Below are 12,500 nucleotides of genomic sequence, written 5' to 3'. Positions count from 1 at the left end.
ACATACATATACAGTATATACGCCGTACACACACGCATCCCGTTCTTCCCCGGGTCGATCGGCATATATGAGTCTGCTCCGACTAGAAATTAGCTCGCTCTACTGACCTCGAACGGTAACTGGTCACAAATAACTCCTGCCGATTGTACCTTAACCATTTGTATGAAGCGCTAAAACCACAGTGACTTTAGAATGCACGCAGAGCCAAGGAAGTGGTCTATAATTAGCCGCTTTATTAAGAAACCCGATGCAGAAGGTGTAGACTACCTACGTAACCGTGCCTGGCAATTATGAAAACTTAAAGCTGTTAGGATCCTCCTGAAGTGAGCCTTATCCCGCTACAGAACTTGACATACAACACAAATTATCGTGATCGATGTAAAAATCTATAAAAAGATGTATTTAAATATCATATGTCAAATGGACGCGCAAACACCTGAAAATATGAAGTGCATTGTAGCACAATTCCTTTAAACCCAAGGCACATGGACAGCCAACCACTACACATGTATTTGATTGGAAAGAACTTTATAGCTGTATTCAACTTTAATAAATTACTATTTTTCGCCTGCATGTCAACCGATGGCAAAGCGAGCGAGAGTGGGGGGAGAGAAAGAGAGCGCGGACTGCCTCTGCCATAACTCTTTTTACAACAAATCATCATAACTTTCGCCTTTTATCCATGATTACCTTCCGAACCTCGTCCGAAAGCGTGTCTACGACGCAAAACTATTACGTCCTATTCCCCGTTACTGAAAACAACAGACGAAGACAGCTTTAATCCCGCCAATAAACCTGGAAATAATACACAGAACGCGGTACGGAATAGCGACATGTGGCTACCAGCGCGGCCCGCCATCGCGTTCTCCCTCTCAAGTTCACTTCTTCCAACTTCCCTTGGTTCCATCACAAAAAAAGATCCAAAGCCTCATGGCCGTGGGCACGTCTCCTCTCTGGGCGACCTGGGAGGAAATTCCAACACGGAGAATGTTGAATTAAGTGTTATTAACCTGCCCGAAAGTCGCATTGTTCCTTACTCCCAACCTGTGTACCATTCGTTCATAATGAACACAAATTGGCATACCATTATACCATCGCCAGATATGCAGATACACCACACTATTTGCAGGACGTATCCGTAGCGTGTTTAGGCCCCCCATTGAATACAATCCGGTCAACAGAAGGATATTGGATGTAAAAAAATGTTTATCGATTTTCCTGAATGAGGCGTCCATATTAGATGAGCTAAAAATCAGTTTGAATTACAACTGTGGTACCGGTCCAGAGGCGTGAGCAGTGACACGTATGTTCTTTCCTATGGTGTAGATGTAAACTCCTTCACAAACTGATATCTTTATCAGCGTGTGACTGCCCAATGTGTCCTGGCCATCAACAGGTTCTCTTTATAATTTCCATTTCGAAGTGCGTGTTATTGTAATTACGTTTCTTTGAACCCAAGAGTACGAAATCATGAATAATAATATTTTACTTTCGAATCAATAGGACGAAGGCATTATCATGCAAATGATTTGAATGGAACTTCATATATGTAAATACTAATATAAACAATAAAGGGAATATATTTAATAAAATCAATAAAAAACGGCATCGCGCAGGTACGTTCCATCTTTTACACGTTCCTTCGCGATTTCTGAAAGCTCAGAATTAATTATTAGTAATAAAATATTACGCGCTGCCTTATGCAATTCTCCCACACTGCAACCGAGGACTCCACAGTATTCTCGCGTCTCTGAAAAGAAAATGATTAAAAGAGATAAAATAGACATTGTGTTATCGAAACTTAACACCTCCCTTATCCCCTCCAAAAAAAAAAAAAACTTTTTCCCTCGTGAAGTTTTTAAGTCTGACGAAACAAGGTCGAACTCACAAACACACATACTAACACACACACACATGGCTTGCCTCTCACACTCTTGTCCTTAAAAGCTTAAAAACGAATAAAGGGTTTGCAAATAAGCCTCGACATTCCACTCATTCCCCTCGCAGGGCATTCAACTTTCATTTCCTCATCTCGGAACAAATACACTCTCATTCTCACGTTGACATACAAGGTCTTAAAACAAGTAAACCCAAACAATCAATACACTCTGGTGAACGTGAGTGAATAACTTTGTACAACTATACTTTTATTTAACATTATATACATCCGACTTACCTGGTGTTTCTTAGCAGCTAGCCACATCTGATACTGATGGGTTTGTAGATCCATTTTCAAGGTTTGTCAAAGCACACTTTCACCTCCTTTAAAGTTGTAAACACTTAAAGGAATCTCTTTAAATGAAGAGATAAACTTGCACAGGTTTCGGAAATGAAGTTAGTATTGGAACACGTCGCGATGTTTTTCCCGTAGAGCAAAGTCTTGCCAAATAGTGTGTTTCTTGGGGATGAATGCATATTACTAATTCGATATAACTCATTTTCATTATTATTTTTGGATTTGGGTTGACCATTGGATGGAATTAGCATAGGTTAATAAATAAACTGAATCTCATTTACATGTGTCCCCATCTTTGGAGTGTTTCCAATATAGTTCACCGTTGACTAATTGTCTCTGCGCATTATGTTGTGTTTAAGAATAGAATTGATAAGATGACAGTAGCAATAATGAATTCAACTATGATTTATGCCTATCACATTGTATTGAGAGGGATTAATTTACTTTTTTTCCCAATAGGGTGCTCGAATTGCGCATGGACCTCTTCCCTTTAAGATGTAATGTTTAATTCTCAGCAACAATTTCGTTTGCAAGGAAGTTATTAGCACACCCTTATTAATTTATCATCTTTCAATTGTCTATCAAATAAATGCATCTATTGGCGGGTTCAATCTCCATAGAAATAAAACTCCAAAGGATGTTTTTTCAAGATCACAGACAATAGTTACAATACTTATCAAGAAAGCTCAATGGATTTACTTGACCATCTATTAACCCACTAAATGTTATAATACTTTATAGATTAAGGATTGTTGGATATTAAGATGGAAAGTACATATAATGAGATAATGTTTACTGCTTATCATTATCCATCTCGCGACCCGACTCTAGAGCATCACATGTGAGAACTCGGGCCGTTCTGAGGCCGAATACGAGGATTTGGTAAGAAATTCGCTAATAATCGTCAGTTGATCACCAATGACTTCCCTAACATAATAGAGCTCAAACCTAAGATTGATAGAGGCCATGTGTATCTACATAGAAAGCATAATTCCAAGGTTATAGTGACAGTTAAGGAGATTGTCCAGCGGGGGCGAGCGCGGGAATAGGCCAGGGGGGAACGGAATATTTCGAAGTATTTCTGAGAGAAAGGGAGAAAATGTCTTGTTCTAGGTTCGCAGACAAACGCCGATGTGAGCTTAACAGGTTGCGTTCTCCTGAAACCATTTTACAGATTGGAGAAAAAAGAAATGAGCGAGTTTAACGTAGCCAAGGTTGTCCCTCCTCCCCTGCTCCTCTCCTCCCCCTCCCCTTCCCCGTCTTGCCATGATGCAATAGCGAAGAGGAAACAGATGTCAACTTACGGGATAATGGGCCTTGCGTAGTGTTTCATTTGCTCTTCCTATGTTTGAGCAGCATTGGTAGTTTATGCTGCGAATTGTAGAGGAGTTAGAGGGGTAAACGAACTAACTGGTGTGAAGTATGAGTAGTGTCCTTGGGAGAAGTGTTTGCTCTTGTAGAAAACGAAACTGTATTTTGCCTTTACAATTTAGGGTTTGCATGAAGGTGTTGCATGAGAGCAGTCTTGTTTAAATGTTAATCACTTGCAGGCACTGATAAATCCTAGAGCAGTATTTTTTTTATTGTATTTGGCTCCTTTTTGAGAGGAGTTCAGTCTTAGGCAAGGAAAAAAACAAAAAAATTATGTTGAAGCTTTAGTAACATAAATTATCTTTACAATGATTAGCAACACATGAGGAAAAACTTTACAGCAGGATTGCAATCATCAGAGGTTAAATCCCCAATGAGAAAGAAAGAAAAAGATGAACTCCATCCTTGATGCACATGTTACCAGAGAGATTGATGTCCGAACTCAAAACCTTACTAACCTGGGGGCTTTGTTTCTCCGTAGCTGGTACGGGTCCATTTGGATACTTTAACGACATAGATCATGCAGCGATACAGAATTGAATGACATTGCAGTAATGAATTCTGAATTCAGTTTAGTACTTGATACTGTGCTTTTAACTTAAGCCATAAGACTTGTAAGTGCTTATTATAGGCACACTTTGTGGGTGCACTATTGTTTTCTTAACTTTCATAACATTTGCTTTAAGATATAGTGTAGCTATTTTGATTGTCTTGACATAAACCCATCAAACTTCCCTGTATATTTATTCAGTAATTATTGACTCAAGGTCTGCACCTGATACAATAAGTGGTTCTTGACCTTTTCATCAGGCAACCCCTAATCATGCACCTGTAGACATGACCATGGCCTCAGTCTGTTCTACCGTGTTTATGTTCGTATTATACATTACTGTAAAAGTAAGGAAACGGCATAATAAATGTCTGTTAGTAAAGCTGGAAGGTTGAAAAAAGACAAAATTAGCATCATTAGATTTAATTTTAGCATTAGAAATTTAAAGGGTCCGTTATTAATCAAAACATCCACTCCTGAAAAATTGTGTATCGTTTTACAAAGACAAACTAAAAATGTAATTATAATTGCTTTCTATCAACTGATATACATTGGTTTTAATGGGAGCATTGGTCCTGGATCATGCCACTATGTTTCTCTATTAGGGGTTCAGTTTTAGTGCTACACTGTTTAGACATAGGTAGGCAGAGACATGTCTGATACAGGATTAGTGTTAGGACCACTGCATTTGAAATTATGTAATGATCAAGCAAATTTTAGCCATAACCCATATGTGACTATGTATATGCTGTTAACATCTCAAAATCGAGAATTTACCATGATAATTTGAGATCTTGGCAACCCGAGGAAAAATGCTTGGTGACCATAGTGTTGAGAACAGCTGTCCTATGATTACTGTGGCCTCTGTTCCCTTTGCACTTTGACAAACTTTAACTTCTCAGAAGGTAAAGTCTACATACCTTCCTAGCAGTTTATCGTCAAAGGGGGAACCAGTCCAAGCGCTGTCTGGCTGTGGTGTATGTTGTAGTTTTTTTTCGGCAGTTTTCGAAGTACATAATCAAAGGTTAGGACATGACACCGTGGCACGATCTTATGGGTCTTGAGATTGTTAGCCTTGTATCAAAGAGCAGTACAGTTTTAAAGCGGAAATAGGTGAAACGTTGTTAATATGATATGAGAATAAAGCTCCATGTTGACAGTCACTGTGGTTTTGAACATTTATGTAAATTTGTTTGTTTTTCCAGTCTATATTGTAATCTTCTGTTTTATCAGTTAATCTACAGTAATATTAGATTTGAGAAGTGTTACCTACTTTCATGGTTTTAAGTAGCATAAATTATTACAAAAATGACACAACAGGATTTACACAGAATTGATGCACAGTAGTAGCCTGGAGTTAATGTACTAAAATCCATGTAGACCAATAGCACTCCCAAATCAATGTTCCAGCATAAGATGGGAGATGCTCCTCATCTGACCCAGCATGTAGCATGCTAACTGGATTAAGCAACATGAAAAATAGCATTAGATGTAGTTAAATTGAAAATTTTTGGTCATGGCTTTTGCAAGGAGAATGAACGCTAATAGAAACTAGTCACTGCTCTTTCCCCCAAAGTAATAGTAACATTAAATTGCATAGGAAGAAACCACACTTCTTCCCAAGTAAGAGGTAATGAGGACTATGTATATATGCACATTTTTTGTCGAGGTCTTCTTTGTCACAGTTACAATTCATTGCTGTAGCTTCTGACCTTGTATATGCTTAAGCAGTAAATGAGGCAAGAAGAACAGAATTCTGAGGTTTTAGTGGAAATAATACATTTTTTCCATGGATATCCTTGGAGTGCTAACTTTTCCTTTCCTAGAAAGCTAATACCCATGAGATTCAGAATTTGACCATGTTATGCTACTATTTATGTCTACTGCTATTATGTAAAGACTAGTTTGTATTTAGTTGTCTAGAGATGGACTTGAATACTAATGACACATTCATGGCTTGGACACTACTGATAAGGGACAAGGAACACTTCATCAGGAAGCTTGCTGAGAAAGTTGAGGACCATTCCTTATTAAATTGCACTCCATCCCCTCGGATCATCTCAGATCATGTCGGGGCTTGTAAACTTTGGGCTGAGTAATTTGAGCAGTTGTACCAGATAGACTCTCCAGCAGCTTGCCTGGAAGCAAGTAGTGTCTCTGTCCCTGTGCTGGACCCATCCATCAGCGAGGAATGGAACCGAAACTGGGAAAGCTGCAGGCATATGTGATATCCCTGCTGAATTGCTAAAGTCTGGAGGTGAACCTCTGGAATGGGGCTTGCTGAGTCTTGACTGTCATCTGGCAGTCTGGTTCCATTCCCCCTGACCTGTCGAGGAGCATGGTCATCCCTCTGGAAGGGGAAAGGGGATCAATGGGACTGTAGCAACTACAGTGGCATCACACTGCATATACAAAGCAAGGTTTTGCCCACATTCTTCTGGACTGGATCCATGACTACCTACTAAGGCACCAGAGACCAGAACAGTCTGGATTAATTCCTGGCAAGTATACAAGAGACCTTATCCCAGCACTTCAAGTCATTGTGGAATGCCATTGTGAGTTTGGTCATTGGTTGCTTGCAGCCTACATCAACCTCAAGAAGGCACTTGACTGAGTGCATCATAAATCGCTATGGGAGATCCTGAGGCTTTGAGGAATTCCGATACTTATTGGTTTAATAGCAAGCCTATATACTGGTACTGAAAGTGCTGTAAAATATGTTGAGGGCCTGTCAAGCTTCTTCCCTGTTAACTCGGGAGTGAGGCAAGGCTCTGGCATGGCACCAACACTTTCCAACACTTGCATGGACTGGATAATGGGCAGAGCTGCTATACCAAGTCACTGTGGAGCAACACTGGGCATTATTAAGGTCATGAAACCTTGACTTTGTTGAAGGTGTTGCTATAATGTCAGAGTTTCTGATATCACTGGTATTGCATTCAGCAATGAGGCAAAGCCTTTGGGCCTAGAGATCTCCTGGACCAAGACCAAAGCCCAGGATTTTAGGGGCCTGTTACATAGTGGGATTGAGGACGTTGAAGTCACAGATAGCTTTACATACCTTGGCAGTCAATGTCTCTGGGCTGTCAGACCAGGAAGTCAGTAGAGAGATTGGTCTGGCAGCAGACCAGTCAACAAGAGCATTTGGAGTTGTCTGTACCTATGAAGGACCTAGTTACATGTCTTCAAGGTTTTGATACTCCCAGCTTTGCTCAATGGACATGAAACCTGGACAGTATCTAGTGCCTTGGAGTCTCGCCTTGATACCTTTTGTAACAAGTGTCCAACTGATGGCTACACTATGAGACAGGCATGTGACTTGTTACTTGCATAATACTGGATCACCAACTCAGGCTGGCTCATTTCCTTGTGGATAACCCTGCCCAGGTTCTCTTCTTGAAACAGTCCTGGGTGGAGGAGGCCTGTGACATGACCTAGAAAGTTGCAGATTGGGCGGCAGCTTGACCAGACCTGCTGCAAGTATGTTGAGATGGGTCAAGGGCCTGCCTGGAGACTTCCCAGGAGGGACCCCTGTGGCTGGAAGCAAAGGGTACATGTAGCTATGTGCCTCCGTCGACTTTAGCCCAGTTGATGATTGATTGATTAAAAACATTTCAACATACTCTAGTTTGATTTAGGACATGGATTTGAAAGGATTGTTGGATTGGATTCATTGGTTATTTGGCATCAGAAAATATGATAAAGTAAAGGTCAGGTTTAGTATTGGTTACCACAATAATTTATGGATGAGACATGGCCCATTTTTAACATAAACTTTGTTTATTGTATCATACTTAAATGGCTAAATAGAAAAGCAACATTTTATGTATTTATTTAAAAGGGTAAATCAAAAAATATTTCATAAATCTATAATGTGTAAGACATCTTAATACGTAGGATGGATTAATACTTTGTGCAATAATTTCACAGTTCTCATGATAAAAAGACCATTGAGAAGTAAGAAGTTACTCTTCTGTGTCTTCCTGTATCCATTATTATAACCTATTCTTGTATAGGCTTAATCCTGGTTAACTTTTTTCTTTTCTTTTCTTTTCTTTTTCTCTCCCTCCCTCCTTGTTTTGCCTTTTCCTCATTTCCTAAATGTGACAAACTTTTTTCAGATTATTTTAAAATTAAGATGAACTGTTTTCAAGACAGTTTATGAATATTCACATATGCAGTTGTAATTTAACCATCTGTGATTTCATTAGCACTACAAAGATGTCACTCATTGAGGTGGTCATCATGTTCTTTATTGAATCCCTGTAAATTATTTACTAAATCACCTATTTGCTGTGCAGTACTTCAGCCTTGCTACATTTTTATGTATAATTTCACAGAATGTTAAGAACCTCGGTACCACAAGGAATACAATTAAACATCAATGTTTCCTCTAATGCATTTTGAATTAGAAATACCCAAGCTTAAACTAAAGTATAGTTTGATTATTTATAGTTCTGACCTATATCTGTGCTCTTCAAAGGTTCTGAGTACAGAAATAGACTTGCAAGTCATTGTGTAGTCTAGTTCCTATGTTTTTTATATACTTTGTTTCATTTTCCTCTTCTTTTTTTAGATGAGCGTAACTTACAACTATATAACTTTTTCACTATATTAACTGTATCTGTTTCTCTCTGTTTTTATGTCTTTCTGAGTGTGTGTGTCTGTCTGTCTCTGTCTCCCTCTCCCCCTACCCCTCTGTCTTTCTCTCCCCCTCTCTCTCTCTCTCTCTCTCTCTCTCTCTCTCTCTCTCTCTCTCTCTCTCTCTCTCTCTCTCTCTCTCTCTCTCTCTCTCTCTCTCTCTCTCTCTCTCTCCCCCCATCTCTCTCTCTCTCCCCCCATCTCTCTCTCTCTCCCCCCATCTCTCTCTCTCTCCCCCCATCTCTCTCTCTCTCCCCCCATCTCTCTCTCTCTCCCCATCTCTCTCTCTCTCCCCATCTCTCTCTCTCTCCCCATCTCTCTCTCTCTCCCCATCTCTCTCTCTCTCTCTCTCTCTCATTTTTTTCTGCTTCTTTGGTTGAGGAATCAAGAAAATTTGTTAAAATAATTAAATACAAGTTGGGAAGCCTGCTGTAGTTACTACCAGGTTTTTAGTCTGATAGGGAGACCCATATTGTATTTTTACTTATGATTTTAGGGGTATTGTAAATCTTGCTATATTTTCACATTTATAGCTATGGTAAAATACGACATAATGAGGATAATTATTAGTATTACCAGTTTCTTTTCAATTCTCTAATGTTATGCTAAATTCATTATGAAATGTTCACCTATCCACCCTATTTGCAGGTGAAGATGGCCAAGCGCGGAGCAGCAACAGAACTAAACCAGGACAACTGGGCAGAGGAGGAGGAGCCAGAAGATTTTGGGACATTCAGACAAGCCTCTACAGATCAGCTGGCCACCCGACAGATCAAGAAGGCTAGGAGACGAGGGATGGTTGGTGAGGCACCCTCGGGTCCTAGCATCTTTAAAGGTCTCGGTGGATTTGCAGCCTTTGGCGGAAGCCCAAATTCATCGAGTCAGCCTTCCTTTAGTTTTCTGGATTCCAATTCTACAAGTGATTCCTCAAAGAAGCCATCCTTTGACTTCCTTAGCAAAGCTAGTTCTGATAGTGTTAAAACTGTTAGTGATTCAAATGAAAAGAAAAATACACAGCCCTTCAAACTTACACAGGACTCGGGATTAATGGTTAATAAAAGTGTTGACACACCCAAAACAAATGGTGTATCATCGTCATCTAAAACTTCCTCAAGCAAGTTGTTCCTAGCTAATCTTAAAGCACTAAATGAAGGTGTACTTCAGTGGGTTAAACAGCACCTTGATAAGAATCCTCATGTAAATTTGGCACCAGTCTTTGATGATTACAAGAAACATTTTGAAGAACTGAAAAAGAAATATCCACCTGAAACTGAAAGTGAGAATGAAAGTGATGCTGGAGGCGTAGGAAATAATGCTGAGAAGAATAGAGCTAGTGAAAAGGAAAATAAACCAATTTTTGGACAGGATAACTCAACAAAATCACTCAACTTTGGTAGCTCAGCAGCAGCAGCATCAACAAAAGATAAGGCACCTGAGGCAAGTAAACCAGCTTTTAACTTTGGGAGTGTTGTTAGTACATCACCAGAAAATCGTACAGAGTCCAGTAAGCCCCTCTTTAGCTTTGGAACAACTACCACAACAACAGAAAAAACAGTAGAATCAAGCAAGAAGCTCTTCAGTTTTAGTTCAACAGAAAAAGCCTCTGAAACAAGCAAATCTCTCTTTAGCTTTGGGAATTCAGCTGCCAGCACAAAGGAGACAAATAATGAGGGAGAGAAAAAACCAGCCTTTTCCTTTGGAGTCTTCGATTCAGGCAAGAAATCACCTTTAAAAAGTGGTGGCTTCAGCTTTGCTGGTGCTACTCCAGCAGCAACATCTGAAACTACTGCTGATGCTGGAAAGAAAGATGAGAGTGAGCCTACTGATGAGCCACCCAAAGTAGAGATTAATGAGGTCAAAGAAGATGATGCTCTGTATGAGAAGAAATGCAAATTATTTTATATGAATGATGGATCCTTTGTGGAAAAGGGAGTTGGCACATTGTTCCTGAAACCAGCAGGAGAGAAAACCCAGCTTTTGGTGAGAGCATTCACTAATTTGGGCAACATTCTGTTAAATATTATCCTAAACAAATCAATCCCCACCATTCGGGCTGGAAAGAATGGGGTGATCATCGCTTGTATACCCAACCCTCCCCTAGATGGAAAGTCAGACTCTAAAGAGCCAGTCAAAATGCTGATACGGGTTAAAACCTCAGACGATGCTGATGAGCTTCTTGAAAAAATTAATGAACTCAAGAAGTAAGAACTGTGTGTCCTAAATTAGCATTTTGGTATCTGCCAAATTGAGATTTGATATGAGTTGTAAATGGTTCCTGTTGTGAGGTGGTATTGTGGCCCCACTTGCATGTGGGATACTTCATCTTTTGTTGGAACTCCCTCTAATTTTAATTTGTGCCGTAGCCAGGGAATTGGTTCAAGCTGGTTTGGCAAATATATCTATGTATAATGTATCCATATGATTTTTTATATTTTTTATTTTATTAGTTTTGTCTTGTATTTTCTCTTTTCATTTTCTTTTGTTATGACAAATGATAACTGGCACTATTATATCCTATAATGCCAGTAGACATGAGGTGACATATTCAATAAAATATGCTGTTGTGAAAGTGTAATTGTGTGTGTAGTTGTTTTTTTTTAATGAATGTTTCTGATAACAGCATGTTGTTTTTTTTTTGTTTTTTTGTTTTTATGAATTAAAAGGATAATCGGTTGATATTATTATAATTAACATAGTACAATGTGCATTATTATATATTACTGTTGTTACTGTCATTATTATTATCATTTTAATTTTTTATTATTGTTTTCAATTTCTGATATCCCTTTGCATTTTCCTCAAAGCTTTTCCCTAAGAAGAATCATCACAGCAAGATGTCAAAGACTGTCCACATATAGTGGAAAATCCTTGATATATGAATAGAATAATTTTGCTAATGAAAAATAGGATACTTTTAGGCTGGATTATAAATTTTGTGTTTCTTTCCAGCTATATGTATACTGTAGTTCCAAAAATATTGGGAAAGATTTTTCAATGCTTTAAAAAAAAGATGAAATTAAATGAAGTGTTTACAGTACTTTATATGGAATGTGTTATTTTGTTTAACTTTTCTTTTCACTTGCTTCATCTTCCACAAAATTGATTGCACTTACATTGGAAGTTAATGAAACTCAATTACATTGAAGTTCTGGAATAGGGAAAATATATCTATTATACCAAGGTATTCATATACAGGAAATCTTGCTCAAGAAGGGCATGTTTACAAGTTCTTTATGCTTTATTATTTTTTGGTACATTTTATTTTTATTATAATGCTCTGGCATAGTAATACTGATCTTATCAATAAAGTTTATGGTTGATTTATAATTTTTAGATGTATTTCTCAACCTTTTTTGTAACTGGGGGATATGAGATTATTTATATTACTGTCCTATTAGCTTGAATTTCATTGTGGAATATGCATATCCTAGGACTAACAAAGTCTATTTTAAAAGGTATAATTAGATGTTATTGATTTCATAATAATTTCTGTTTTACATCTTGAGAAATTTTCATCTTTGGACACAAGATAAATGAAGCCTGGTAGGAGTCCGTACCTATATAATGAAAATTTGTATCTAAAGGCAATTTTTATAGATGAAATGGGGAGAGTTACTTTAAAATAAAAAGTTCATGTGAGATTGCCATCTGGAAAAGTCTCGAGTGATGTACAGTTTTCTCATGGGTATTCAAGAAGAAAAA

The 12,500-nt window shown here is 38.4% G+C and overlaps 3 protein-coding genes across 3 annotated transcripts in view; 2 read left to right on the top strand and 1 right to left on the bottom strand.

Annotated features, from left to right (window-relative positions):
* LOC125047657 overlaps window positions 1–2,357 on the bottom strand; it is a 20,380-nt gene extending 18,023 nt beyond the window's left edge. Inside the window, exon 1 of the mRNA XM_047645990.1 lies at window positions 2,177–2,357. Coding sequence (XP_047501946.1) covers window positions 2,177–2,230 — 54 coding nt within the window. The 5' untranslated portion in view covers window positions 2,231–2,357. The remainder of the gene's footprint in view (window positions 1–2,176) is intronic.
* Window positions 2,358–2,987: 630 nt separating this feature from the next.
* Window positions 2,988–12,125, top strand: LOC125047526 (nuclear pore complex protein Nup50-like). Its single transcript, XM_047645793.1, has 2 exons — window positions 2,988–3,118; window positions 9,447–12,125. Exon 2 carries the CDS (start codon window positions 9,453–9,455, stop codon window positions 11,001–11,003), a length of 1,551 nt encoding a protein of 516 aa, XP_047501749.1. The 5' UTR covers window positions 2,988–3,118; window positions 9,447–9,452; the 3' UTR covers window positions 11,004–12,125.
* On the top strand, window positions 6,083–6,771 carry LOC125047552. Its single transcript, XM_047645827.1, has 3 exons — window positions 6,083–6,236; window positions 6,343–6,461; window positions 6,574–6,771. The coding sequence occupies exons 1-3, from the start codon at window positions 6,083–6,085 to the stop codon at window positions 6,769–6,771; spliced, it is 471 nt and encodes a 156-aa protein (XP_047501783.1).
* Window positions 12,126–12,500: the final 375 nt, after the last annotated feature.

The sequence above is a fragment of the Penaeus chinensis genome, chromosome 41, assembly GCF_019202785.1.
Source record: "Penaeus chinensis breed Huanghai No. 1 chromosome 41, ASM1920278v2, whole genome shotgun sequence".
Taxonomy (NCBI): Eukaryota; Metazoa; Arthropoda; class Malacostraca; order Decapoda; family Penaeidae; genus Penaeus; species Penaeus chinensis.
The sequence above is the reverse complement of the archived record's forward strand: the minus strand, read 5'-3'. Positions and strand labels throughout refer to the sequence as shown.